This window comes from Vanacampus margaritifer, chromosome 11 (genome assembly GCF_051991255.1).
Source record: "Vanacampus margaritifer isolate UIUO_Vmar chromosome 11, RoL_Vmar_1.0, whole genome shotgun sequence".
Classification (NCBI taxonomy): Eukaryota; Metazoa; Chordata; class Actinopteri; order Syngnathiformes; family Syngnathidae; genus Vanacampus; species Vanacampus margaritifer.
The window spans coordinates 6,808,812-6,834,750 of NC_135442.1; the positions used below are offsets into that span (position 1 = coordinate 6,808,812).

At 39.3% G+C, this 25,939-nt stretch overlaps 1 protein-coding gene across 6 annotated transcripts in view; it reads right to left on the bottom strand.

Annotated features, from left to right (window-relative positions):
• The window catches only part of atf2 (activating transcription factor 2), a 34,949-nt gene that overhangs the window by 2,345 nt on the left and 6,665 nt on the right, over positions 1–25,939 (bottom strand). For 4 of the 6 annotated variants that reach the window (XM_077579026.1, XM_077579023.1, XM_077579024.1 and 1 more), the window contains 3 exons: positions 23,956–24,195; positions 23,105–23,311; positions 20,053–20,158 (listed from right to left, as the gene is read on the bottom strand). In XM_077579026.1, coding sequence (XP_077435152.1) covers positions 20,053–20,158; positions 23,105–23,311; positions 23,956–24,195 — 553 coding nt within the window. Of the gene's footprint in view, positions 1–14,938; positions 17,204–17,766; positions 17,797–20,052; positions 20,159–23,104; positions 23,312–23,955; positions 24,196–25,939 lie in introns of those variants that run through there. The other 2 variants (XM_077579027.1, XM_077579028.1) reach the window with 2 other exon arrangements.

Genomic DNA, 25,939 nt, shown 5'->3' on the forward strand with positions numbered 1-25,939 from the left:
TTTAACATTTTTTTGCCACTTATATTAACAAGAGTATGAAAACCTACTTTTTTTTTTTGAAATACAGATATAAAATGTGTGTTGAATTAAAAATTTTAATCGCCCGACGCAACTTAACTCTTTGACTGCCAAAAACGTTAAATAACGTTTAGTAAAATCCTATGGAGGAGTGCCAAAGACGTTAAAAGACGTTTTTTTTTCAAAACAGAGGTGAAACTAACCATTTTCTACTGTTGATTAGTGAAAAACGGAATAAGGTAGAAACAGTATGTGTGTTTCCATAGTCCAAACATATAATTTTCTGTGGAACCTTGAAAGATCAGTCAAAAATGCTTAAATCGGCTGGCACCCACGGCATCCCTTTTCTGAAAACATCTGGCAGTCAAAGAGTTAAAGATTATGAAAAATTTGGGGCGTCGCATGACTTCACTAGTTAACTCACAATTAATCACACATTTTATATCTGTTCTAAATGTACAATAACAAAATATAGGTTTTCATACTCTTGTTAACAAAAGTAGAAAAAATGTTAAACTAATAGAAAAAGTTCAAATTAATTTTTGACGTCTATAGCCGTCAATGGCAGCGAATGAGTTAAACATTTACTAGAGCGCGACGGAGAACGCTATTGCGCCACCTCCCTTTGCAGGAGTTCATTCTTTCTTGTCAAGGTGTGTAGAAAGGTATGAAAAAAATCAGAGAGGAGCTTTGAAGAGAAGCGTACTTTTGTAGAGTGACATCCCAACATGTGGCGTCTAACAGTAGCTGAATCCTAACATGAAAAGAAGCCGAAACGTAGCGGGCCTCCTCGCTCAGTTGGATATTTGAGCTCCAAATGGATAAAAGACAGCAAAAGCTTTTGTATGCGCCACTTCATCCTCTCAAGTCCACTTTCGAGGGCTTTCCGAGTGCGATTGTGTTGCCTGCTGTTAAGTGCAGAAGGCGTGTCCCACTCCCACTCCCAGGATGTGGTTCACTTTGAAGGCAGCTCTAATTGGCGCTGATTGATTTACTTGCCTCTCATAATTGGCTAGAAATGAGACTCGGGGGGGAATGTATGATGGACTGTATCTTTCACATCGCTAAAATGCCCGTCCATATCCAGCCGTGCGGCAATCCTTTACAGTACCCCCCAAATCCGCCATCGTGAGGGTTTAAGCCGATTTAAGCATTTTTGACTGATCTTTCAAGGTCCACAGAAAATTATGTGTTTGGACTATGGAAACACACATACTACCAAATGAAAGATTGGACTCTCATCTTTCATCAGAATTTTTTTTTTGATTCTACCTTATTCCGTTTTTCAGTAATCAACAATAGAAAATGGTTAGTTTCACCTCTGTTTTGAAAAAAACGTCTTTTAACGTCTTTGGCACTCCTCCATAGGATTTTACTAAACGTTATTTAACGTTTTTGGCAGTCAAAGAGTTAAATACAATTTTACAATTATACAAACACAATTTAATGCATTTATTGAGAGAGCGCAAGAGTAATGGATAATAAAAATGATTGTATAAATATTAAACACTGTAACCGTGTATCGATCCTTCTGTGTGAACCTACAGCCGTCGCTTTCTGTAGGCGTAAAAAGCAGGATTACTGCAGACGGCATTCAATCGTCAATGCGCCAAAATCAGCATTTCCTGTGTAATTCTTATTCTGTAAAATGTATACAATCTCAAACTAAAAAAGTGTGCAGACATCTAGTGGTAGAAAGTGGCATTGCACCCAATTTTTCCAGAGATTTAGACAAAAATACAGTTATTAACAGTACCAAAAAAAGAAAAGAAAAAAAAAAGGCAAGATAGCAGGACTGCAAAATTAGAACCCGCAACTGTACTAGAATGAAAATTAATAATACAATTTATAGCAACATGAGCAACAAAACAAATCCCTCATGTTGACCGCCAAAATAATTATAATATGGAAAATAAGGTCCAAAACACACTAAGCAAACACGCCAGACTTAAAATGTTACAGTGAAATCTCTGAGGTCAAATTATTTCCAACAATGGAAATGGAAAATTTGCGCATGTGAGGCTATTTACAAATCTTGCTAGCAGTTCTAATACCGAAACCCTACCCTATAAAGTATAAATTAAAAGGTGAAGAACATCCTTGCCACAAGCATAACGCTATTAATACAAATAAAACACTCGGACCTCGATAACAACTGACACTAATGTCCTATGACTTTGAGTGCGAGTTTGCTTACATCACTTTAGCTGTCTATTAATTTCACAAGGCTTTGAAAAATCCACAAAAAGACAAACAAAAAACCCACAAATAGCAAATTCACCCTGTGATGCTTTGCTGAAGGAACACATCACGCTCCGAAACTATTTTTTCAATCTCATGACTGATGCCACTTTGATGTTAAAACTTCCCCCCACTCTGCTTTTGTTTCTCTCGTTCGTCCCTGACGTGAAGCCATTGCGCATTTAGCCGTATGATACATTTTTTTTCCCCTGCTGTGTATAAAAGTTGTTACATAAGGAAACCCTCTAATGCAGCGCTGAACCGACGCTGACCCGTTAAAAGGGCAGTCGCACTTTTTTTTTTTTTCCTCCTCTGATGTGACTTTGACATGCGGCCGTCATACAGATAATCAAGTTCTTCGTTATTTACAGCTGTTAAAAATCCTAATCTGGAAAATCCCACCTCGCAGATATAAATAAATGTACTTTTTTAGTGATGCTAAACTGACCTCATCCTGGAGCAGATCTGCAGGGATCATCACAACGTTACGCAACGTTTTTTTTATGTAAGCACAAAACACGAGTGAGTGAGAGATGGCTCGCTGCGATAAAAGCTCGGCAACTTCAAAGCAACTTCTAACAAGATGATTCCAATAGAAAGTTCACCCCCAAAAAATTATAAAAAAAAATTTAAAAAATAAATAAAATAGAGCAATGATGATGACATGTCAAATCGGTAAAATTACCGAATGAACAATACTGAGCTCTCCAGAATGAAAAAAGAAAAAAAAAAGTTCAAATCCCACATCATTCATCATTTATCATGTGGAAGAGCAGGATGTAAATCCCAGACGGAGAAGCTACTTAATGAGACTCGGACAGACCACATCGGCTGTGGCGCATTTTTTTTTCTTCTTCTTTTTTTTTTTTTTTTTGCTGCGCTTGCAAAAAAAAGCTGCAACAAATTAAACTCAATTTCACCAGGAAAGATAAATTACCAGCGTGCGTCTGGAACAGCCTGCGCCGTGACATTGATGTATGGTGCCTCTGCTATCATGATTTGCTATTCATAAGCAAGGTCAGAACGCGCTAAGACACACGCGCAGGTGAGTGAAATATTGGCTGTTGATCGAACCGCGAGCCGCGGTTTAACTGCGGATTATTTCAAATACGATGACACAAAAGCTATTATCTGAACAAACATGCTGCGGCGGTTGAATTAGTGCCCGGTGTTTGTTTAAGGAAGATGGCAAGCGCGGATCGGAGGCTATAGGATGTATGAAAACTAATTATATAAATGGTGCTGTCATACAATTGATAAATTGATGGTTCGTCCTGTGGTCCACTTCACTCTTTAAATTAATTCATTTTCTTCACAAATTCAACAAAGCCCACTATTACCATTCCAAACGGTCTAGTCCAGTTCTGCTCACAGATATCGACTTGGGAATCACCCAGGAAAAAATATAAAAAATATATAAAATAATATAATATATTTGAAAAAATAAAAATAATAATAATAAAATAAAATAAAAAGAATATATATATATATATATATATATATATATATATATATATATATATATATATATTAGGCTGGCGAATGATAATTAAATTGCTTTATCTCCGTGCGACTGCACAAAGAGCCGTTTCCGCCGGTGTGAGTCCGAACAAAAGCAGTCAGACGGTGACGAATGGCTCTTTGTGCGTTGGCTATTTTGGCAACAGGTGAGCGAGGATCGCAATCGCAATTTCATTTCGGCATTGCCTGAATCATTTAATCGAGTGTTTGATTGAATGTAAGATTTCGCGAAGTAAGTCATTTAAACGTCTTTCAAAGGAGGTCGCTCCCGTCCCACAAGAAATTTTGGTCGTACAACTCTTAGCTGTTTTTGTCTTCTTCTATAGGGGTTAGAATTTGAATAATTAAAATTAAATAATCAAAACAGATTTAAAATAATAAAAAAACATTTTTTTTCCCTCCATCATGTTATTGTTCTCGACAAAGTTCTTTAAATTGAAGACCAATGAAACCCTTTTCAAAGCGACAAATTTACCATTCAAAGCTAAATTTGGAACACATTCTTTCCTACGACAAAAAAATCTTCAAAGACTTCATCAAGCATTAAAATCTCCTAAAATGGAACTTGAAAATCAGATGCCCAACACATGATAGTGGCAGCAAGTCATCTATTTTTTCCCCCATTATTACATCATTGGACACGCAAACATTCACTATCGCAACAATTTAGATGGCTGATTGAAATCAATTATTCTGCCGTCTTATGACACGGTTTATTGAATCAACTCGGAAAGAAAACGAGCGAGCCTTCTGAAGCACCCTTCGAACTGATAACAAATGAAGACTAAATTTTTAACGCGTGAAACTGCCAATGTGGAGTAAACCGTTTTGACCGAGCTATGTTGTCTGAACATACTGCAAAGCGGTGTGAAGGTATTGCTAAATTAGTTCGAACGTCTCTAATAAGGTCGTCCCAACATACTGAAGTGCCATTCAAATGTATTGATGAAGTCTTTTGAACGTCTCAATAAAGCTGTTCGAATGCCTTCATAGAATGTTTTTGATAAAGTCGTCCGAAAGTTCATAAAGTCAGACTGACAAAGTTATTCCAACGTACTGAAAAGTTGTTTGAACGTATTCATAAAGTTGTTCAAACGTCTTGATAAAGTCGCTCGAACGCGTTGGTAAAATGGTTGGAAAGCATGGACAAAGTCGTTCGAATGTTTTGACAAAGTCGTTTGAACGTCTTGGTAAAACCGTTCGAAGGTTTTGATCATGTCGGTCTAACGTATTGGTAAAACGTAGGCTAAATTTTAAAAATGTTACAAAAAGTTTGTTTTTAGAATTTAGCCTCATATGTTCAAATGACTTGATCAATACATTCAGACGACTTTGGAATACATTGAAACGACTTTAGGCTACGTGCAAACGACGCAGCCCAGTCAAAACTGTTTACTCCACATTGGCATTCCCACGCTTCCGTAGAACTGCTCTTGTTATTAACCGTATGAAATCAATTACTCACTGTCCTTTATTGTCTCAATGGTCATTGGGCAGAGCTTTCTTGAACGAATCTAGAAATCTACAAAAAATGCGCAGCGCTCATAAAAGGCAGCATCGTTCGATTGATAGCAAAACGTCAGCACTAGCATGTTCTATTTTGGATTCGTTAGCTTACTTAGAGAGATAGGGTGAAAAAGCCTTGAATTTTGGACAGAAAAGTCATGTGACTGTATGAGAAACATGAGGTTGAGTGATCCATATTGCGTGTTAGCTGTCCATAAAAGTGCAGTGAGCCAGCTGGTCGCGGCACATTTGGCAGCTGAGCTCCATTTTGCGATCTGTAATCTGCTCACTGTCTGACTTGGCTGCAAAGGACGCAAACCTGTGGAGCGCTGATTGTATTGTCCTCAAATGTTTGACTAGCTGCAGAGAAGACAACATCTGCTTTGAGTTCCGGGTTCTCGCGAGCATGTTTTGGAGCTTTTGGAATTCTTTTATACGCTGCTGGTTGTCTTATTAGATTTCTTCGAAAATATTTTTTTTTAAATTTAAAAATTTAAAAATTTTAAAATTTAATTTTTTTTAAATTTTTTAATTTTATAAATTAAAATAAATAAATAAAATAAAATAAAAAAATTAAAAAAATAAAAAATTTAAAAATTTAAAAATTTAAAAATTTAAAAATTTAAAAATTTAAAAATTTAAAAATTTAAAAAAAAAATTATTTTAAATTTTAAATTTATTTTTTCTGGAGAGCTCAGTATTGTTCATTCGGTAATTTTATCAATTTGACATGTCATCATCATTGCTCGAAAATCCATTTGAAATGGGCTGGCAGTGAATGAGCTAACCGACATTTCAGAGGTGAAGTCAAGGACAAAATGGCGTCACCAGAAGGTTGTTCTTGGAGGAATTAACGCCCGAGGTCATGTTTGGCTTTCAATGTCGTCTTTACATCTTCATTTCTGGAGTATGTAACTGTCCTGAGAGTCACAAACGCATCGCAGATGGCTAATCCATGAAGAAACTATCAGCACGAATAGTTTCCGGTGCTTTGACTATTCTATCATCCAGTGCCGTATTTGTTAACATCCAACCTATGACTGAACCTTTTGTCATCCGCCCGTTGCCTCGTTTCCAAGCGCTGAGGTTGAACTCTCGTGCCATCCGCTGTCCCGCTACGATCCAACCTCATTTTTTTTTCAGCTCCCTTCATTGTGTGACTTCCTCGCAGTCACACAATCGCAAGAGAATCCTTTGTCAGGGAAAATCCAACATGGCCCGAGCGCGCTCAATTGTGCCACTTTATTCCCGAGCATGACGTCGCGCTACGTAATGTCCGCCGCAAAGACAAGCTTTGCTTTATTGTCGAAGCGAGGCTTTGCTCGCCTCGGGCTCATTGTCCACTTTAACGCGCTTGTACTTCCTCTAATGGTTTGCCTGAAACAAATATACAACTCAAACTTATAATGGTCTGTTATCTAACATCCCCGGATAAAAATGGGAGCTATCTGGCAGATCGGACAGTTTCTGCCACCTTTAACAAAGAAGCGCAAAAAATGGTGGCTGCGTGGCATCATTCAACTCGCAAAGAGAAGATTATTTGCTGTGGGACCGAATGGAGTGGCTCGAGAGTGCACAATAAACAAGAAACAGGCAGCATCTGTCAGGGCAGGTTTATGACTAGCTTTAAATGAATATAGATAAAGTCTCCCTAATCCCATAATATTGCTTTCTTGTCCGGGGAATGCTGGAGTTGCCATCTTAACATGTGACCCACTACAGGAAGCTAATAAGATTTTTGTTTTCAGAGACAAGTAATAAAAAAGGGGAACAGACCACCAAATGTCAGCACAGATCAATACTTATCTACCAACAACTTCCAGAGAACCGACCAAAGACGGCAATCCAAAGTGTAGGATCTTTCTAACGGCAAATTCATTTCCAGAAAGTCAAAACTGAGTTTAGCTTTAGCCACAGGTACTTCTCAACCAGCAGCTAAACAAACTCATTTGCATCAGTGGCTAGTTAGTTGCCAATTCGTTATCATTACTAGGCCAAAAACAAAACAACGCAGTTAGCTAGCTAACTAGCTAGCTAGCTAGCTATGTGTACACCCCAAAAATACATCTCCCCAACAGTTTAGTAGCCTATTGTTATTTAAATTCCCAAGCTACAAAACGATACTGTTAGCTTGCGAGCTAGCTGTTACCTCGCGTCTCCTGTTGTGGCGCGGAAAGCCCCGTGATGACACGGTGCGATACAGGCCAGCCAGCGGAGGCTTTACTGATATATGTTGTTTTTATTTTTCACGTGTAGCCATTTGAACTACCCCTGCGTCCTTACAAAATTTAAAATTCATCAGCTGCCATGATGCGTTTTCTGTTCTTTCTCTTACATACTGTTTTAGATTAGCCGTCAAGCTAGGCGGGTTAAGCCTAATAGTTAGCGCATAGCGGTGGTCTGCAGTTTACAATGTGCTCTTGTATTAGCATGTTTAGCATCTTAAAGATTTACAATCACATCAAGGAAGTACAAGTTCACAGATTTATTTTTTTTTTTTTAAATGTAATCTTCAGGTATTCTGTTGAGCATCTTCACCAAATTCAACTTGTGATATCCTGTTACTGATACCGACTTGTTTATGTTATTTTCGGCTTCAGTGAACTATCTCATCCTTACTTTCTGCCGTGTGCCGGTGCAAGGAGTCCTTACGGCGGAATCATGACTATAAACAGCTCAAAGACACGCTTGAGCAGCCCCCGGATGGCCGCGCCGTTGCCGATAAAGGCGACGGCTAATAGAAGATCCACTCAACAAAGTAACTGCTATTCTTGTTCTGATCTGCCACCAGAACACAGCGGCAACGTGCTATACCTTCTCTACATTACACAGCAGAACCAAATAATTTTTTATGTATATGTGAGGTTTGTGAAACCGATCAAGACATTGATGCTGCATGGGAAGGAAGGAAATCTCCATGAAATGACATTATGTAAATGATCAAATCCCTCGAATGTAAATCTGATACCCAAGGCTGAAAAATGATTAAAAAACAATTATCGAAAGGCACCGACTGCTCAATGTAATTATTGTATGTTAATCAAAAATACTTTTTCTTATTCACTGTGGCGGGGATTTTTTGTTCCTGTTTTCTTCTTTTGCTGTTTTTTATACAGCAATGTTAAAAGACAGTCAGACAAGATCCAACGCCACTTTCAAGTCAAACATTCACGTGCCGTTAGTTGCAACATGGCTGTCAAATCCAAAAGGTAAGCAGAGCTGCATTGAGTCTTTCTTTGCCTTTCTCTGTTTTCCGACTTGGTGGTGATCTTAAGAAGCAACAAGTATTTTGGGTTCCATTTTTGACATTCACGGCCCTAAACAGCCGGCGTTATTGACAAAGCAAACACGGGGTGCCCGTCACGTTACGCGCGCTCTCCCCTCTTTGCAGCGTCTTTTCCAGGTTTATCACCATCTGGTGAACAAGTGGAGAGAGTCGACTCTCTGTGCTCTTGTCACCAGTCACAGATTTTATGGGCCCGGCTAGCGTAGCGCCACCTCTTAAAAGCGGTAACCTGGCATCCCACCCCCCCGACCCCTCCCCCCCCCCCCCGACTGTTTTGTCTCTGGGTCAACCTCATAATCGACGTCCCTCAGTCGCTTCACTGGGACATTTTATAGGAAAATCCCAGTTTAGCGGGGAGTGTAATCCCGTTAAATTAACTGGGCTTGCATGAGGAAACGAGCACGGGGCCGTGCTGGCGCTCAAGCTGACTGAACTAATTGCGGCAAACTGTGTGGATCCTCCAACATGTTGTTAAACACCAACATGAACATTTATTTGAACCCAGTCAGCTGATTTATGGTGAGTATAGTCCGGTGAAGGGTGTCGGACATGGAAATGAAACCGGCAATTTATTTGGTGAGTGTATGCGCTTACTGGCCACAACATTAGGGATACCGGCACAATTCAAAAACCACTTGTGCCGCTCGACAAATTTGAGTACCATGGAAAATGTATTTCAGTAACAGTGTTGGGAATATTACTTTATAAAGTAATTAGTTATAGTTACTTATAACTTGCTCAAAAAAGTAACTGAGTTAGTAATTGAATTACTTCATAATATAAATAACTCATTACCAGGCAGAGTAACTATTTTTTATTTCATTATTATTTTTTTTGACTATTTTACCTATTTTTAAAAAATATTATTATTATTATTATTATTTCTATCATAATATTTTTGTTTTTTTATACAAGGAATCCAAATTAAGACCAGGCTATAAAAGGTGTTTTTAGTCATTTTTGTGACTATTTATGTCACACAAATGTCTCACCCCATAATGACAGATATTATATATGTTCTACCACTGCCAATTACTACAGCAATCAGAATAATAATAATAAAAAAATAAAAATACTGGATAAGGTGATTTGTGGCACATATGTCACCTAGTATATGTAATTTGTGGGTAGTCCTTGCACAGACGGTTAAGAGAAATACAATTGTTGGCGGTATTTATTACACTACTAGACGTGTGTTTCACGAGTGTGTCGCTATAACTTATATTTTCATTCGAGCTGCCATCGTGCTTGTGGAGTTTGCAAGCCCCGCAATTGTTCTTGGTGAAACAGAATTGTCAACAAATCGCCCCTCTTTATAAAAAAAATATTTTCTACATCAAAAGTACTAGTGGTGTCGGTACTTGGTATCGGTATTGTGGCTACTCAGGAGTTGAGTACTCGTAATGGTATCGGTCTAAAAAAAGTGGTATTGAACATCCCGGATATATATATATTTTTAAAGAGCATTCTGAAAAATATTTGCATTTAATTAACATACCTACAATATTTGAGTTTCACTTTTAGAATTGAACTACTGAAATAAACTGTACCCCGCCTACTGCCCGAAGCCAGCTGGGATAGGCTCCAGCACCCCCGCGACCCTTGTGAGGAAAAGCGGCCAAGAAAATGGATGGATGGATGGATGGAAATAAACTGTTTTAAAATGTAAAAAAAAAATCGTACCTTCAACGACATGACACAAATCAGCTTTGCTTGAAACTGTCAGACGTCTTCAATTAACAATACAACAATGTTGCTAAACACAAACTACATCAACAACCATAAACATTTCAAGATGTGACAAATTGCTACCACCGAAGCCTGCCGAGGTAATAGAAGTCCAAACAAGCACGCGCAAAACTCAAAAAGCAGCTGCCTGAAAATGCTTTATGTGCGAACGTCACAGTTACGAGGACGAGTGGCTCAATAAAAGCCAGCCTGCGATATGATGAACGGCGTAATGAAGGAGCTAATGAGGGAGATCAAGATGGCCGCGGAGCCAATCAATCAACACAACTGTGCTTACAAGATACTGACGCAATCAATGGTCAATGCACGGGAGTGGGGGGGTAAGGGGGGGGAGGTGTGCCCACGTTTGACATTGTAATGCGGTCAATGTCAGTGAGCGCGCAGGGAATGTTTTACAACTTCTGAAAGAGCGTCGTAACGTTTTATATGCGGAATATGAAACCCGAGGAAGAAGCTGCAGGATGAAAGGAGTTTTAATTAAAATGCTTAATAGGAATATGGTCATCATTGCAAGTCGTAACTCAAGGGACAAAACCAGCCCGGGGTTCCTCGCGGCTCTTGTTTAACAATACGGTACTGTGAGCGAACGTGTCAAAAGTTTAGTGTGGCGTTCTCAATGAACCTACTTTTTTTGGGGGATTTGCATGGGAAGAACATTCAAATTCGGTCCCGAGGCAAACTGTGGGCTCTAGTGGTCCAAACTCACACAGGATATGTAGGCTAAGAATGGATACATGCACAGTATTGTCAAGCGTGGGGCGAAATTGCATTGCAGGAAGACAATGTGCAGACGCAGCACTAGCGCGACTAGACCAGACCAGCCTGGCATGAATACTAATGCGAGCCGCTAATGGAGGAGACCTCCTGGAGCCTCTTTGAAAGGCCAAAGCTCAGGGGAGGGATTGGCGGAGTGGAGCGCGTGCGTGTGCCCGCCGGGGCTGTGCCTCTCCAAAGAAGTACCCCCATGTCTGGGGTGGCACATGGGCTTGCAAAATTTGGTGAATTTTCAAGAAAAACAACAACAAAAAGACATTTACTGGATTATGCTTTAGGAAAACATTGCACCCCTTGACCACCAGGGGGCAGAATATATATACAATTATAGTAACAACACAAAGAAGACGGTCACATCAAGTCATTAAGCCGCAATAATTATAACCATTTTTTTTTAGAATATACGCCTGTGAGTACAGTGAAACCTGGATTTAACAAACCCAGAACTAATAGACTTTTGTGCATCAATGTGGCGGCCATGTTGGCTGGGGCAACTTTCCCATCAAAAGCAATTAATAGAGATATGTGGTAGTCATGTTAGCAGGTGTGCAACTGTCCTATCAAAGGTAATACAGTTGTACTGTATTCTGCATTTATATCAGGGTTGGGTTTTAAAAAAAAATCGAATAATCGATATCGAATCGATTTTCCTTTTCAATTCATAAAACCATGGATCGATTATTTTAATATCTGTTTTTTCCCATAAATTCATAAGAATATAGAATTTAACGCCTTGAAAAAACAAATCTTACTGTTTTCTTGAAATGTACTGTTCACATAAATTTTAATAACAATATTTGCTTATATTTGTGAAAGAACTGATTTATTGCACTTTAGCTCTTTGACTGCCAAAAACGTTAAATAACGTTTAGTAAAATCCTATGGGGGAGTGCCAAAGACGTTAAAAGACGTTTGTTTCAAAACAGAGGTGAAACTAACCATTTTCTATTGTTGATTACTGAAAAACGGAATAAGGTAGAAACAAACTTTTTTTTTCTGATGAAAGATGAGAGTCCAATCTTTCATTTGGTAGTATGTGTGTTTCCATAGTCCAAACACATAATTTTCTGTGGACCTTGAAAGATCAGTCAAAATGCTTAAATCGGCTGGCACCCACGGCATCCCTTTTCTGAAAACGTCTGGCAGTCAAAGAGTTAAGATCATTCAGAATAATTTTAATTTATATTTACAATTAATTAATTAGAGTTCTAAAATTATTTTTTATCTCATCCTTGCTGAAGTGATTATAACACGTTAATTTCATGAATAAACTAAATCATTTTCATCAACCAGTTATTGCCTCCACAAAGTTTAATTTGGAATTTAATGTTTCTGGAGTTTTTATCATGTCCTTGAAATTTAAGAAGAATTGGTGTTCCATAATTAATTAATCAATATTGGATTGATCTGAAGTAAATGGAATCGAAATTAACTCTCGTGAATCAAAATCGAATCGATTGAGGTAATTAGAATCGATACCCAGTCCTAATTTTTAAGACAACAAAAAGTACAAAATAAGAATTTTGTACTGCATTGCGTGTTTATAGGTCACAAAAAAAAAAGGTATGTTGATGTAACGGACAACCCTAGTCCCAAATAGAGCATAAAAAAAGTTGAACGTAGAAAGCCAGGCTCTCCTAGTAATATGTTTTTTATCATCTCTCATCTGTGCTTCACGATTGAATAAATGAACGGGGCACATAATGTGTGAACGAAATCTTCTCTTGCGCGACATTTGCATCACAATAGCGGCCATCTTGAGTGGCTTGCTGCAGGCAGCTTGTTCCTGTTTGGTTTGGGACACAAGCAGCGTATTTACATAATCTGAATTAAATGTAAATCAAGCTGTTTCATCTCCGTCTCCCCGGATTTGAGGGGTTAAAGCGCGTTCTTGAAAAAAAAAAAAAAAAAAATGGCACTCGGCAGCTCTTCATTGTTAGCCCGCGGCATCTTTTATTCAGCAGCTTGTGCGTTTTTTTAAAATTTACCCCTGATGCCCCCCCTGAAGTAAAACAACCGGGGTGTCGCTGCGTTTGTATTTATGACACATTTGCCTGTCAATGAGGCCGTTTGGCCTTAATCCTCGCTTAATTAAAAGTGCTGCTCCACACGGGCACACCGCTAAGGGTCAAACACTTGCCACGTTATGGAATCAATCTGCCTGTCAGTTCATCATCTGGTCATTTTTATGTACAAATGAAGCTCTTTATCATGAATAGAAAGTGCGTAGATGATGTCAACAACTTGTCTGCCAATTTAACACTATGTTATGTTACAGCCTCGTTCCAAAATTGAAGACATTTTTTTTTCTGTTGAAAATATGATGATATATATAAAAATAAAGAAATTGTCCTCAAGTCACACTGTGATGCTTTGTATTCATCGTCCCCTTGTAGACGCATGTTGCAGCACAGTGGCAGCGTTTGCTCGTGGCTTTGTGTATATATATATATATATATATATATATATAAAGCCCCCGGCACCCAAAGCAAACATGTTATTTGCGAATGCCTTGACCTACATAATAATGTTAACAACTCTCCCTTGTGTGATCAGCAGCTAATCAAGCATGGCCTACTTATGCACTGTCAAAGAACTGTCTTGTTGCTAGGCAGAATTCGGTCAAATGAGTAAATGAATAACCCAATTTTGCTGTGTTGAAGAACCGTACTCAAAACATACTGAGAGATGTTAAAATAGACAGAGTATTTTATTTAAAGTATATTTGGGGGGAGCAGGGGGACTTATTAAGTGCATGTCATTCAACAGCACTGAAGTTCCCACTCAGTGTATTTACATTTAATTGCACTCAAGCTATTTGTGTTGTTAAAGGTCATCGGCAGCTATTTAAAAAACGTTCAATCCACAGCCCCCATCATTCCAACCATGTTGCCAGGAACATTAAGACTTAAGTCATACCACTCCCATATGTTTGAATGCAGCGCCACCTGTTGGAAATTTGGAGCTAGTGCACCCCACCCTCTCCCACAAATACTACTGTAACATACAACCACATTGCAGCAGCTCAATTAATAACAACTTTTTTTTTCTGTTAATGATCTGTTGGGAATGTCACAAATGCAATCACTTTAAAAGAAAAAAAGAGAAAAAAAGACAATATACTTGTATTTCAACATATCCAAGTATTATCGAAAATGTATTTTTTCAGCAATTAATTTTTTTTTAAATAGTGCATATTACCAAGTCACAATGAAAATATTTTTTAATATAAAATTTTGATATAAATGTACCTTCTATAAAGTACTTTCCGGTGTAGTTAATGAAAATATACACAATAAACAAATCACATCTTAAAAAAATATTTATATATATATATATATAAACTATATTAATAAAATATTTTCTATGATATTCTGATTTTTTAAGACTCACTTCTATGTCAAAAACATGAAACAAAAACCTGCAAGAATGTTTAGCTTTTGTTAAATATTGCCCCAAAGAATGACACCAATTTTGAAAGGCAAATGAGAGTCCAAGGAGGAGTATAGTACTAGCAAGGTGACCCTTGACCTTACCTGGCTCTCGTATTTATATAAAATACATTTCCTTCATCATTTTTGGGGGGGTTTCTTACCCATCATGGCAAATGTTTAAATGATCGACTTTATGGTACCACTTGGTGGCAGTATACACCGCAAGAAAATATTTCATGACTTGAAAGTACCTTAGACATTTAAAACGAACTTGTGGTGTTTGGGGGGGAAAATACAAAGTAGCGTTATTGTTATAACAGTTCATATCTAGCGATGATCCAAAGAATTAATAATAAAAACAGCAGTTATATTACTATTGATGAACAATTAATAAGCATCGGGGACAATGCAAAGCGCTATTAAAAGTTTTATTACAACAAGTTATCAATTGTAATTTCATAGAGAACGTTCACAAGTCACAAGTACACATTGAACACACGATCACACCCTGGTTTAGCAGATCAACAATGCTTGTAGTTTATCTGACTCAAACATTGAATTCTCGCAGAGAATCATTATGTCATGCAGAGAGCACAAAACGTACAAATAAATAAATAAATAAATAAATAAAATAATCATCTTGGATGACTACACAGTAGTAAGCCCGTAGAGAAATAATAACGGTGGGACTTATTTTATTTCTGCTTATCTTATTAAAAATTCCTAAAAGCAATTTTAACTGTTCAAAACAGCTCAGCTATAGAAGAACTATGATGTACAACGCCTAAAATATGCAAATGTAGGCTATCAGTGATGTTGTCCACATGACTTCATTAAAAAGGAAGAGCAACATGTCACGTATGCCGCATGAAGCTATTTACACTCGTTGCGAGATCAAAAGCAAGCCCAAAGTGCATGTCAGCTAACCATTTCTACTAAAACATAAATGGCGTTGAACGTCGTTCAACGAACGAGGAGGCCATCACCATGACAACGCAGGCCTACAATCACAGAGAGCAATCAAACTACAGGCGGAATGTTGTTTCGAAACAGGCGTCGTCCGTTCATTTGAGGCGACGCGTGAACATTCAAACGGCACAAAGCGACTACAGCGGATCCCGCCAGCACAGAATTCAAAAGTAGTCCAATGGGAACATCGGATTCGACCATTTACAATTGTGTGTGTGACCGAAGCTGCCACTGCTTGAAAAAAAAAAATGTAAACCTGTTGTTTCTCTAAATGTGCAAAATACAGAAAGCAAATAATCATCATCATCAAAACAAAAAAAAAAATTCTATAAAATAAATATAATAAATAAATGTGCCAACACGCTTTGGTATTCAATCAAATTGATTGACATTGGACTACGTTTTCTATTCCGTTTTCCACGTTACTCAACAAAATGGTGGAACTTTATATCATTGCATTGCCACGGAGGCGGGACTTCCGACTTCCGGGTTTCACACATCAGCGCGGAAGTCCGTGGCATCCATCTGCAAACGGGCCCACCGAGCAGAGAATAATGCTGCCTTCATGTATTATCGAAATTATGGTAAATACCACGTCAAGTAGAAAATTGCACGTGAACGCCCCCTCATGTCGTATTTTCTACTGGACAACTGGGAATTTATTTTTGATACCCGAGTTGAGAGAACTATTCAAGTTCCAACATGGCGGACGCCAAAGGATTTGTGAATGGCAAGAAATATGAACACTTATAAGGGCGTTAACGTCCCCTAGCACAGCAGGTTGTTTTAGAATCTACACAATTACGTAGCATACACAATTTTGCTACAACAACAAAATCACATGAACAGAACTCGGTCGTAATTAGGAGTTTCCGAGTGGTAAGGTCCATCTTTCCCATAGCACATGAAGGCAGGGTAATTCTCTAATATTTGTTGCATTTATTTAGCCATTTCTTCCCTTAAAATTGGGTAATGGTATATGTTTATTTTGTACTTGTATATCTCATTAAATACTTATTTAGTTATATTACTTGTGTAACTAAACATTATATAACAAATTAGTCAAATAAACACTTCTTCAAAGGTACAATTGATTCATATTGAATTAAATAAATGACAAATGTAATTAAAGAAAAAATAAAGCAATTAATTTAAAAATAATAATTAACTAGTACAATATTTTATAATAATAACAATATTACATCAATATTTATCTCCCAGGGAGAACTCATGCCATCATGTGGCATCGATAGTCAATTATAAAACCGTTTAGTGGCCATCAGAATGCACAGAATTGGCCTGCACAAAAATGAATCAATGTTTATGCCCATCCCTCATCCTGCCATGAAATGTTAAAACGACGAACCCTCATTAAGTCCTAACAGCATTACAATACATCTAAAATGCCAGTTCCTTTTGTCTCCAGACAATGGTCCAAAATGAAGCAGGAGGACAATCCCTTTCCTGTGTTTTTGTGAGGCATTGGATGGGGATGATCAGCTCCCTGAAGGCAGACACTGGGTGGCGCCGCTCAGTGGCTGGTTGTCGTCTGTGCTCTGGTTGGACGTGGCGGGCGCCGCCGAGGAGGAGGAGGAGGAGGACGAGCTGACCCCGTTGGAGGTGCTGACGGAGCTGTGCTGGATGGCCTCGCTCTGAGGGCTGCCGGGGACCGACATTTCCTCGCAGCTCTCGTCTTTGTCGCCGACTGCAGTGAGGAGGACAAACGTCTTGGAGGAGCTGCGGAAAGCGCGGATCGGAACGTGCGGATTGCCTGCGACTCGTGCTAAAGCCTTTCCGTTAATCCCAATCACGCCGCGTCTCTGCAGCCCTCCCTTAAATTAATGCGTCCAATGTCAATTTAAATGTACATCATGAGGGTGCCCGCTAACCCCACAACTCCCCACCGCCATCCCATTTGTTTTTGGTTACCTTGCCAACGACTGCAGCGACAGATGATTACAGCACCTGATTTTAATGATGCTCACGCTAGAGAGTAAGCAAGACTTGGAGTCAAAATGCCACCAGCTGTTAGGCACTTGACTTGAATTAATTGGATCCTGATGGGGAGGAGGGAGAGCGAAGGCTCTGCTCTCCATTTTGTGCTGAAATTAAGCGGGCTTCACACATACCCGTTTTTTTTTTTAAAGACCCCATACGTGAGGAAAAACATGACCATGTGTGTTTAATGCTCTTAAGAGTGTGTGGTGCACTGGAGTGGATTAACAGCACACCACACATCACTTTTGATGTTGTAGTACCAAGACTGACCTGTGGGAGTGACATTGGGCATCCAAACGGCTGGAAAGCACAAAGAAGAAAAAAGTAGCAGCAGTTGTAGTAGTAGTAGTAGTAGAAAAAAATGGAAAATCGTCACTGCCCTGTGAAAAACACTTATATTCCTATTATTATTATTATTATTTTTGCTAACATTTTCGGGATGTCTGCATTCAGTTTTATCCCATAAATTCGAAAATGTGAAAAATGACAAAAATGGACATAGTGTTTTTTACAGGACAGCGACGAAATGCTAGTCTGACACTCTATTTATTATTATTCTCTTTTCTTAAATTGCTTACAAATTTACAAATATCTGTAATATGTGTTATATGCTCAATAAAGCAATCAATCACATAGTAAATCAGACTAACTGATTATTAGGCATTACTCTCAAAATTGCCCAAAGTTTTATATTCTGTTGTTGTTGTTTTTTTTTAATACTATTATATATTTTATAATTTCACATGGATCTGTCATGGCCATGTGATTTTTTTCTTTTTTCTTTGTGACTTCCCGGTCATATACCTTGGTAGGCTGCTGGCTTTACACAAGCATGCAACACAACCACAGTTGCTTCTCTATTTGCGTCCGGCAACAGCACAAACTGGGATTTGCAATTAAAAATATTCAAAATGTTTAACATTTGTTATTGCAGGGCTGAACATTTCCAACTCCTACAGGATAATCGCCTAGGGTAATCTTTTAGACTAGAGAAATCCCAACATCAGGCCCTGTGCTTACTTTGATCACACAGGAGGCTAAATGCAGAATATTTGTATCCCTCTTCATGGAAGCTAATGTTGCTCATGAAATATAGCAGCTCGCTTTTGAATCTTGAGAGCATGCGGATTGCAAATCAAGGTGCAAAAGTCCTGACTTTGACCCACTCATTTAGCGGTTTCATCATCTCCAGGCCTCAGCCTCTCAATATGTCCCATTTGACCCAAGTTCAGGAGAGCATAATCGGCTAAAAAAAAAAAACGTGTGATGTCACAGCTCTCAAATTAAGCGTCTACCTGCTCTCTGTCAATGCTTTGCAGCGAGCAGATGGCCGTCTTGAGTAATTTTTTCCCACTTGCCAAAACTATGCCTCGGAAGCACCGTGAAGGAGGAGGCATGTTCGGGTCTTGTGGGTAAAGACTGAGGCGGCCATGGATCAGCCAGAATAAAATGATGGACTTCAGTGAATCAGTCATGCCAGCATCTGACTGGACTCCAACTGAGTTTGAAGAGCTAGCCGGTTACCTTCGCTATGCTCGAGAATGAAAAGTGATTGGGCCTCACCTAATAAGAGTTTTTATGAACACATGCATCGACTCTCACTCTTCTCAACTCTTTTTATAACTCGGAATTCAGGTTATAAAGAAATTATATTCATATTGCTAATTAAACAATCAAAATAAGTCACATAAATCTATTCACTCATACACGAAGCAGTATTGGGGGGGACGGAACATCTTAATAAAGTTGTAATTTTAGAAATCATTATGTTTTATCTCTATCTCACAACTTTGATTTCTTCAAACATTTTTCTTTCTCGAATTACAACTATCGTTTAATAATTTATGATCTCAATTTTAGTTGTGTCATTTTAGGATATGAGGCACCAATTTTTGTTCATAGCAATAAACGCCTAAAAAGATTAGAAATTTGGAACTATACGAGTTGGATTTGTTCGGTTTGAGTGTCTGCAATTACTGGTTTATCCAGCACGTTACGAACTTACAAAAACAGAACATTAACTGCCTCTAAAGGTGCAAGAGGCGTGTCTGTGAGTTGTCAATCTTCAATCAGTCTGATTAAAAAAAATAAAAAAATAAAAATCCCCCCTTGATATGATTCTTAAATTCACGTGACATGTAATGGAGCCTCTACTAGCTGACAAATGGGAATACAAACAAAGCCACAGAATCCTCAAAAAGAAGAATGGCTTTTGTCTTAAATTGTACAAAATTCTGATCAGTGTGTTTGAGACAAATGTTTCTATGGAAAAAAATCTGAGTTTGGCTGACTAAATATTTATTTAGGTGTCATATAAGAAGCTTATAGTTACCATCTGTAGTCCCTTAGATGGATTCTATGACTGTAGCAAGGATTTGTCTCAAAGTACACACCTGTCTATTAGTATGTCAACTTTTGCCAAGTTTAGAGAAAATAGCGGGGGTGCACGCATGTATCAATATCTGCTCCTGTTGCCGGTTGCGGTTGGACGGCGCTCATTTTCGCCGAGTTGGCGGCGAGAGGCCCCGGAACTAAGAATAATAGCGCATTACTCACTGTGATAGCCGGACTTCTTCTGCATGGCCGTCACGGGACAATCTTTATGAGCCAGGAGGAGCTGCTTCAGCTGAGCCACTTCGCTTCTCAGCAGGGTGACTTCACTCTTATTCGGGAGACAGGAGACACGCGGCAGCGCTGTTAAATGGTGTCGGTGTTTGGACACTGATATAATATGCTCATGTCAAGATATGGGGGGGGGGGGGGGGGTACAGTACAGAGGTACTTTCACATATGAGTGGCCCATCTTAGATGAGTTTTTCAAGTTAAGAGCAATTGCTTGGTTGATTTTTTTTTAGAAAAAGATCAGGATAGTTATCAGACATGCTGATGAGCTGATTATATGAATCAGGTGTGCTAGTGGGCGGACACATCTAAAACCTGCAGGACTCCAGACCTCGAGGACCCTGCTATCCCCCCCCCCCCCCAAAAAAAAAGCTGATGATTAAACCCGCAAGTCAAGGTATTACCAATGTAATTCCATAATAATAATAATAATAATTTATTTATAACTTACATCAATTATTATTATTATTATATATTTATTTATAATTTAATTTAAAAAATAAAAATAAAATTACCCCCCACAAAGATGATTTGAGATACAAGTGATTTGGTCACAGAACGGATTAAACACACAAGTCAAGGTACTACCCAATGTAATTCCATTATTGCTAATGTTTTTTTTTTATGATATCGCAAGCAAATCTCCACACACTTGACACTTTAATCTGTTAAGTGTACAACAAGCTCATTTTAATAACCCAAGTCTACAATTTCTAGGTCCGAAGCACTTTTTCCACCAGTGCAGTAGAACCTGGTTTGTGTACTAAAAGGTGAGCTCTGTAATTGTTGGCGCAACTTCGTAGATGCATCCGAGATTTCCATTCGTGCGTCGTTAGAGCTCCCAGCGGAGCCGAGGATTTCTGCATGTCGTAAAAAAAAAAAAGAAAAAAAAAAGAGAGAGCCACACACATTAGGCTGAAGGTGACTTTTAACTGGATTTAGAGCAACTGGGGCGCGTGCAACAACCGGAGGCAGATTTAAGCTCCTTCTTTTCCCCTTTAAGAGGCGGCAAGTGGCTCAATCTATTAGTTTAAAAGGCACCGATGTATTTGATTCCATCTGCTTAACTAAGCTGGGGTTGGCTGGATCAAAGTATTGAAAGACCAATTTAAACACAGCTGGGGGGACCACGCGTACAGTATTGCATTTGCACTGCTTTTCTGGCCTAATTAATAGTATACGCCGGTCTCAACATTAGTTTCTTGAACAAAGCAATGAGATGCAACCCAAAGACTGCTACTGAAAGTATTATTTCAACAATGTGTACTGTTAACTATTGTTGGAATTTGGAACATCAGTCTTTAGTGAGCATCACTCTTTTTTTTTTATAAAAGTAGGATTAAAGATGCCATTAAATTGTGAAGTTGCATATAATTAACTCATTTGCTCCCAAACACGTATTAATATGTTCTATTTTAAATATTTTAAATGTCCCAAAGACGTATTTATAAGTTTTTTTAAATGAGTTTTTAAATGCTAGAGCATACACAAGGCTTTGATGCAGCCATGCAGAGAACAATTGAAGAAATGGTAGTTATTACAAAAACGGCAGCAGAGCAAAAGAGATCAACTAGGGCCATGTTGAAAAAAAGCTCATTTACCCACAGTTCTAAACAGATTTGTGATTAATGAAGAAACTTAGCTATATTCTAATGATAATTGCTGCAAAACAGAAACAGATAGAAACATACTTTTCTCCCCCCCCCTGAGACTCTAATTTTTCTTTTGGTAGGTTCCATGTTTTTATAGCAATAGAACAGAATATTTTGTGGGCCTTGCAAAATCAGTCAAAACAGCCGGGAGTGAAGGAGGTTGCTTCAGTGAAAATGGCTGGGAGTAAATGAGTTAACGATCCATTTAAGGGGGGGGCACTGTTTGTCACATGACAGTGTCACAGTGACAAATGTTCACAGTTGTTGTTTATAATGAGGGTTTTATTCTAGTCTAGTCTCATTTTAGGCTGGTGAAAAATGTGTTGTAACTTTAGTCCGTGTCAAGCAACTCCAAAAAGTTTTCCAACTATAAATGAAACGAGATAGAAGGCGACAATGTTAAGACTGGACTAGTATTAGAAGCATGCTCCTGTTTGGTTACTTACAGAAGGAAAAGAGGTCTTAAACAAGAACTATTATTAGCCTATACTTAAATGCAACACTGCACAGAGACTAAAACTGCACCTTAACTTGCTTTGGACTCCAAAAGCGTTTGGCCAAATGGCTTTTGCACGATGCAGGGAGTCCTGAGAGCCGCCGGGTCTGACACCTCGTTAAAAAAGCCAGTTAAGAATAATTGTGTCTCATTAGAGACAGTTTTGCTGATCAGCTGGGCTGTGTCTATATCGAAGTGCGCTGCTGATTATTGTCTTTGTGCAAAATGTTCTTTTGTTCTCTTTCCATGCGTCATTTCCTTTTTTGTACTGGGGGGGGGCAACTCAAGTCACGCATCTTAAACATGCCTGCGCTTAACGTCTTTATTTCAAATCTCATCTCCTCCGTTGACTTGCTTTTAACCTGAATATCAACGACCTCAACCTTCTTGATGTCCTTTCCCCTCTTCTAGCGTCTATAAAAAAAAAAAAATGGCGCGACATAAACACCACATCTTATTTAATTGTCTGGAACACGCCCCTGACTCAAACATATCAACAGAGACGATACATGAACTGCTTCGAACTTGTCAGCATTGCATTCTTAATTGCTTGCAGCGAAACGAAGGTTCAAACAAGACACCCTTCCCTCTGAGAGTTTCGAGGCCATTCGCTAAACTGCCGAGACAGAAGCGACGACACGCTTGTGTGCGGCTGACATCTGGAGGAAACATCTTTATTGACAGCAACGTTATCGATGTAAAGGCCCCGCGCATACGCGCGCCGCTGCTGTCACGCGGCGTCTCTTATTATGGGCTTTAATGACTTCATCACGACAGAAGGGAGAATCTGCCATGTTGACAGTAGAGTGCACACGCGCGATTGTCAGTGGCGGCGTACCTGAAGTTGTCCGTTTACTGAGTTGAGGTCGTCGGCCTTCCTCTCCAAGGATTGCACCCACACTTTCCGCTTCTGTCTGCAGCGCGTGGCTGCGGCCCTGTTACGCTCCAGGAACTTGCGCCGCTTCTCATCCGGGTCGTCACTCGTGGCTCTGCGCCGCCGACCCCCTGTGCTTGGGGGGTTTGGCGCAGGGGGCACTGGAGAAGCCTGCAACAAATTCATAACAATTGTGGAGGAAAAGTAAGAGTGAGATCAAAATGCCGAATATCATCATCGGCCTTTTTACGAATCTGATGGCCGATAAAGGTAGAAATTTAGGGTTTGCATCAAAATTTGTATGATGTTCACAGACCGTTTTGACCTGTCACACAGACATTTCGGACATAATCAGACCATTTTTTTCTGTGAAGATCTTTTAAAGCCTTTTACAAACCCTGACGAAAACCCCAAATTAGCTACATTTGCACGCATTTGTTGCTCAGTGAGACATAGAGAACTTTTCGTTTATGTATTTATTTAAATTTCCCACTGAATAAAAAAAAAATGATGCTTACACTGGGAACTCCCAACACTTTTTTATTTATTTTTGTATTAAATAAATAATGTTGAAATTTGGGGAAACTATTTACAGAAGAAGAAAAACTTTAGGGAATTATTTACTTGCTTACTTTTTGTTATAATTTCTAAACAAAGCTGTCAATTCTTCACCTTTTTTTTTTAATTTTAGTAAAAAACAAAATTACGCTAATATTTTCTCTTTTACTGCAGATGAATATCGGCTTGAAATATCGGTTATTGACTACTACTTATCTGTATCGGCCTTGAAAAAAAATCGGTCTGTCACTACTTACGGGTGTCTCTGTGGTGGAGGTAGCCGGCTGCTGAAGAGAATGTGCGGAGGATTCTTCACTGGCGAGTGTCAGGTTAGAGGGCAGACCAAGAGATGTCGATGTGGACGGAGTAGGGGTGGGGATGGGGATGGGGGCTGGAGACGCAGGAGCAGCAGTGTGCGTTATGGCGCTGCTCTGGACTTCAATGCCGTCACCGTTGGTTAGTGGTGGAAGCTGCTGGCTTAGTGGGCCCTTTGGTTTCTGAAAAGGAAGTAAACAAGTCATTTACGAGATTTTGAAGCTTGTGTTTAAAAAGTTTAAAGTGGACCCTTTGGAAGGTGCATAAAGGCACAAAAGCCATAACCTGAACCCGATAAAACATCTTTGGGATGGACTAGAATGAAGGGAATACAATAATAATAAAATCACACAACGCACCATCATTAGGAACCACTGATTTAAGATCATCAACTTGATCTAGAACAGTAACAATTAAAGTGATCATTTTTCCACATGTACTAATGTTACTGCACACAACTCTGCGTAGAAACAAGTCGGCGTAACGGTAACAAGCCAGAGCAAAGAATCCATAAAAGACAGAGAATGTCCAAAGTTTGGAATAATTTCACACTTGCAAGGTACAAAACAAAAAGGTACAAATAATAACAAATAGCATCATTGTTAATAAGTCACTCAACATGCAGACAACGCTACACCCATCCCTGACACCCATGTCACTCACCAGGCTGGTGCCCCGCCTTTTAAAGCTATACACATGCAAAGTCACAGATACGATAGCAGAACCTGAGGATGGTGACCACAAATTGAAAATAATAACCCCAGCACTTCAAATGCATAATATTGCGCTTAATAATTTAAAATAAATGTTCATCCAATTTCTTGATTGGTATTACACTCAATTATATATATAAAAAAAAAAAACAATTTGATGAATGCATCCCTAGCTTGATCCCTTCTTAAACTGACCTTCTGACGCTCGCTAAGGGTAGAATACAATCATCAGCACAAGCGCACAATTCCTAGCAACGATAACTCAACACGCCAGCGCCCACCAGCAACGGGCATCAAGCAGCAGCCAACAAGGTGAAAGAGAATGAGCCCTTCGAAACACTAACAAAGTGAGAGGCAATACATTTACATGAGAAAACAGAGGAGCGCATTATTCTAACAAGTACCTTTGCCAGCCCAATCTATCTAGCAAATGAGTTTATGGCGTAATACCCTTCCAGAAGCTCTTCTGGCAGAAACAAGATATTATTCTCTTGGAATGGCCCCGAGAAAGAGGGGGGAGCCAGTCAGATTCATATTTCATCTCTGCCATGGAAAGCTCATCAGTGTAATAACCCTCCCTCTCATGGGTGTTATTCAACCATCTGCTACTATATTACTTATCTTTATTTTGCAACTAATTAACAGTATAATCTTCTAAATTCAGCAAGTTAATTATCATTATTGTGGTCTTTGCAGCATCATCAGTCCTTGTAAAAGCGCCGTCGCTGCGCCCCCCACCCAAACTCCCGCCCGCCCCCTCCCTCAGGTTGAGCAGGGGTCTGTTTCCTTGACGTGGGCTCATTAGGTGTTTGCTGATGAGCTGAGTGCAGTGGGAGGTACCAGGAGAGAGAGAGAGGGGGGGGGGGATACAGGTCAGGTAGGATTCTGCTGAACAAAAAGGTTCCATGCAGGGTGAGGCCGACTTAATGCGTCTCGCTGAGCATGTGCCAGGATGCCCCCCAGCTGGCTTATGCTAGTAGTTGCCCCCCCCCCCCCCCCCCCGCGCCGCCGCCCTTATCCTGGTATGCCATCTCCGTGTTTGTCATCTCCACATCCTGTGATTTGGAACAACACCCCCCTTTCGCCATGCTCCTCCCAGTCAGGATCAATCTCTCCGTTGGCAACAAAAACGCCTCCTGTCCACAGTTTATCTGTTAATTTCGAGCGGTGTCGCATGCTGAGATCGCTTACGGGTCTCGTGATACGTGCTTTA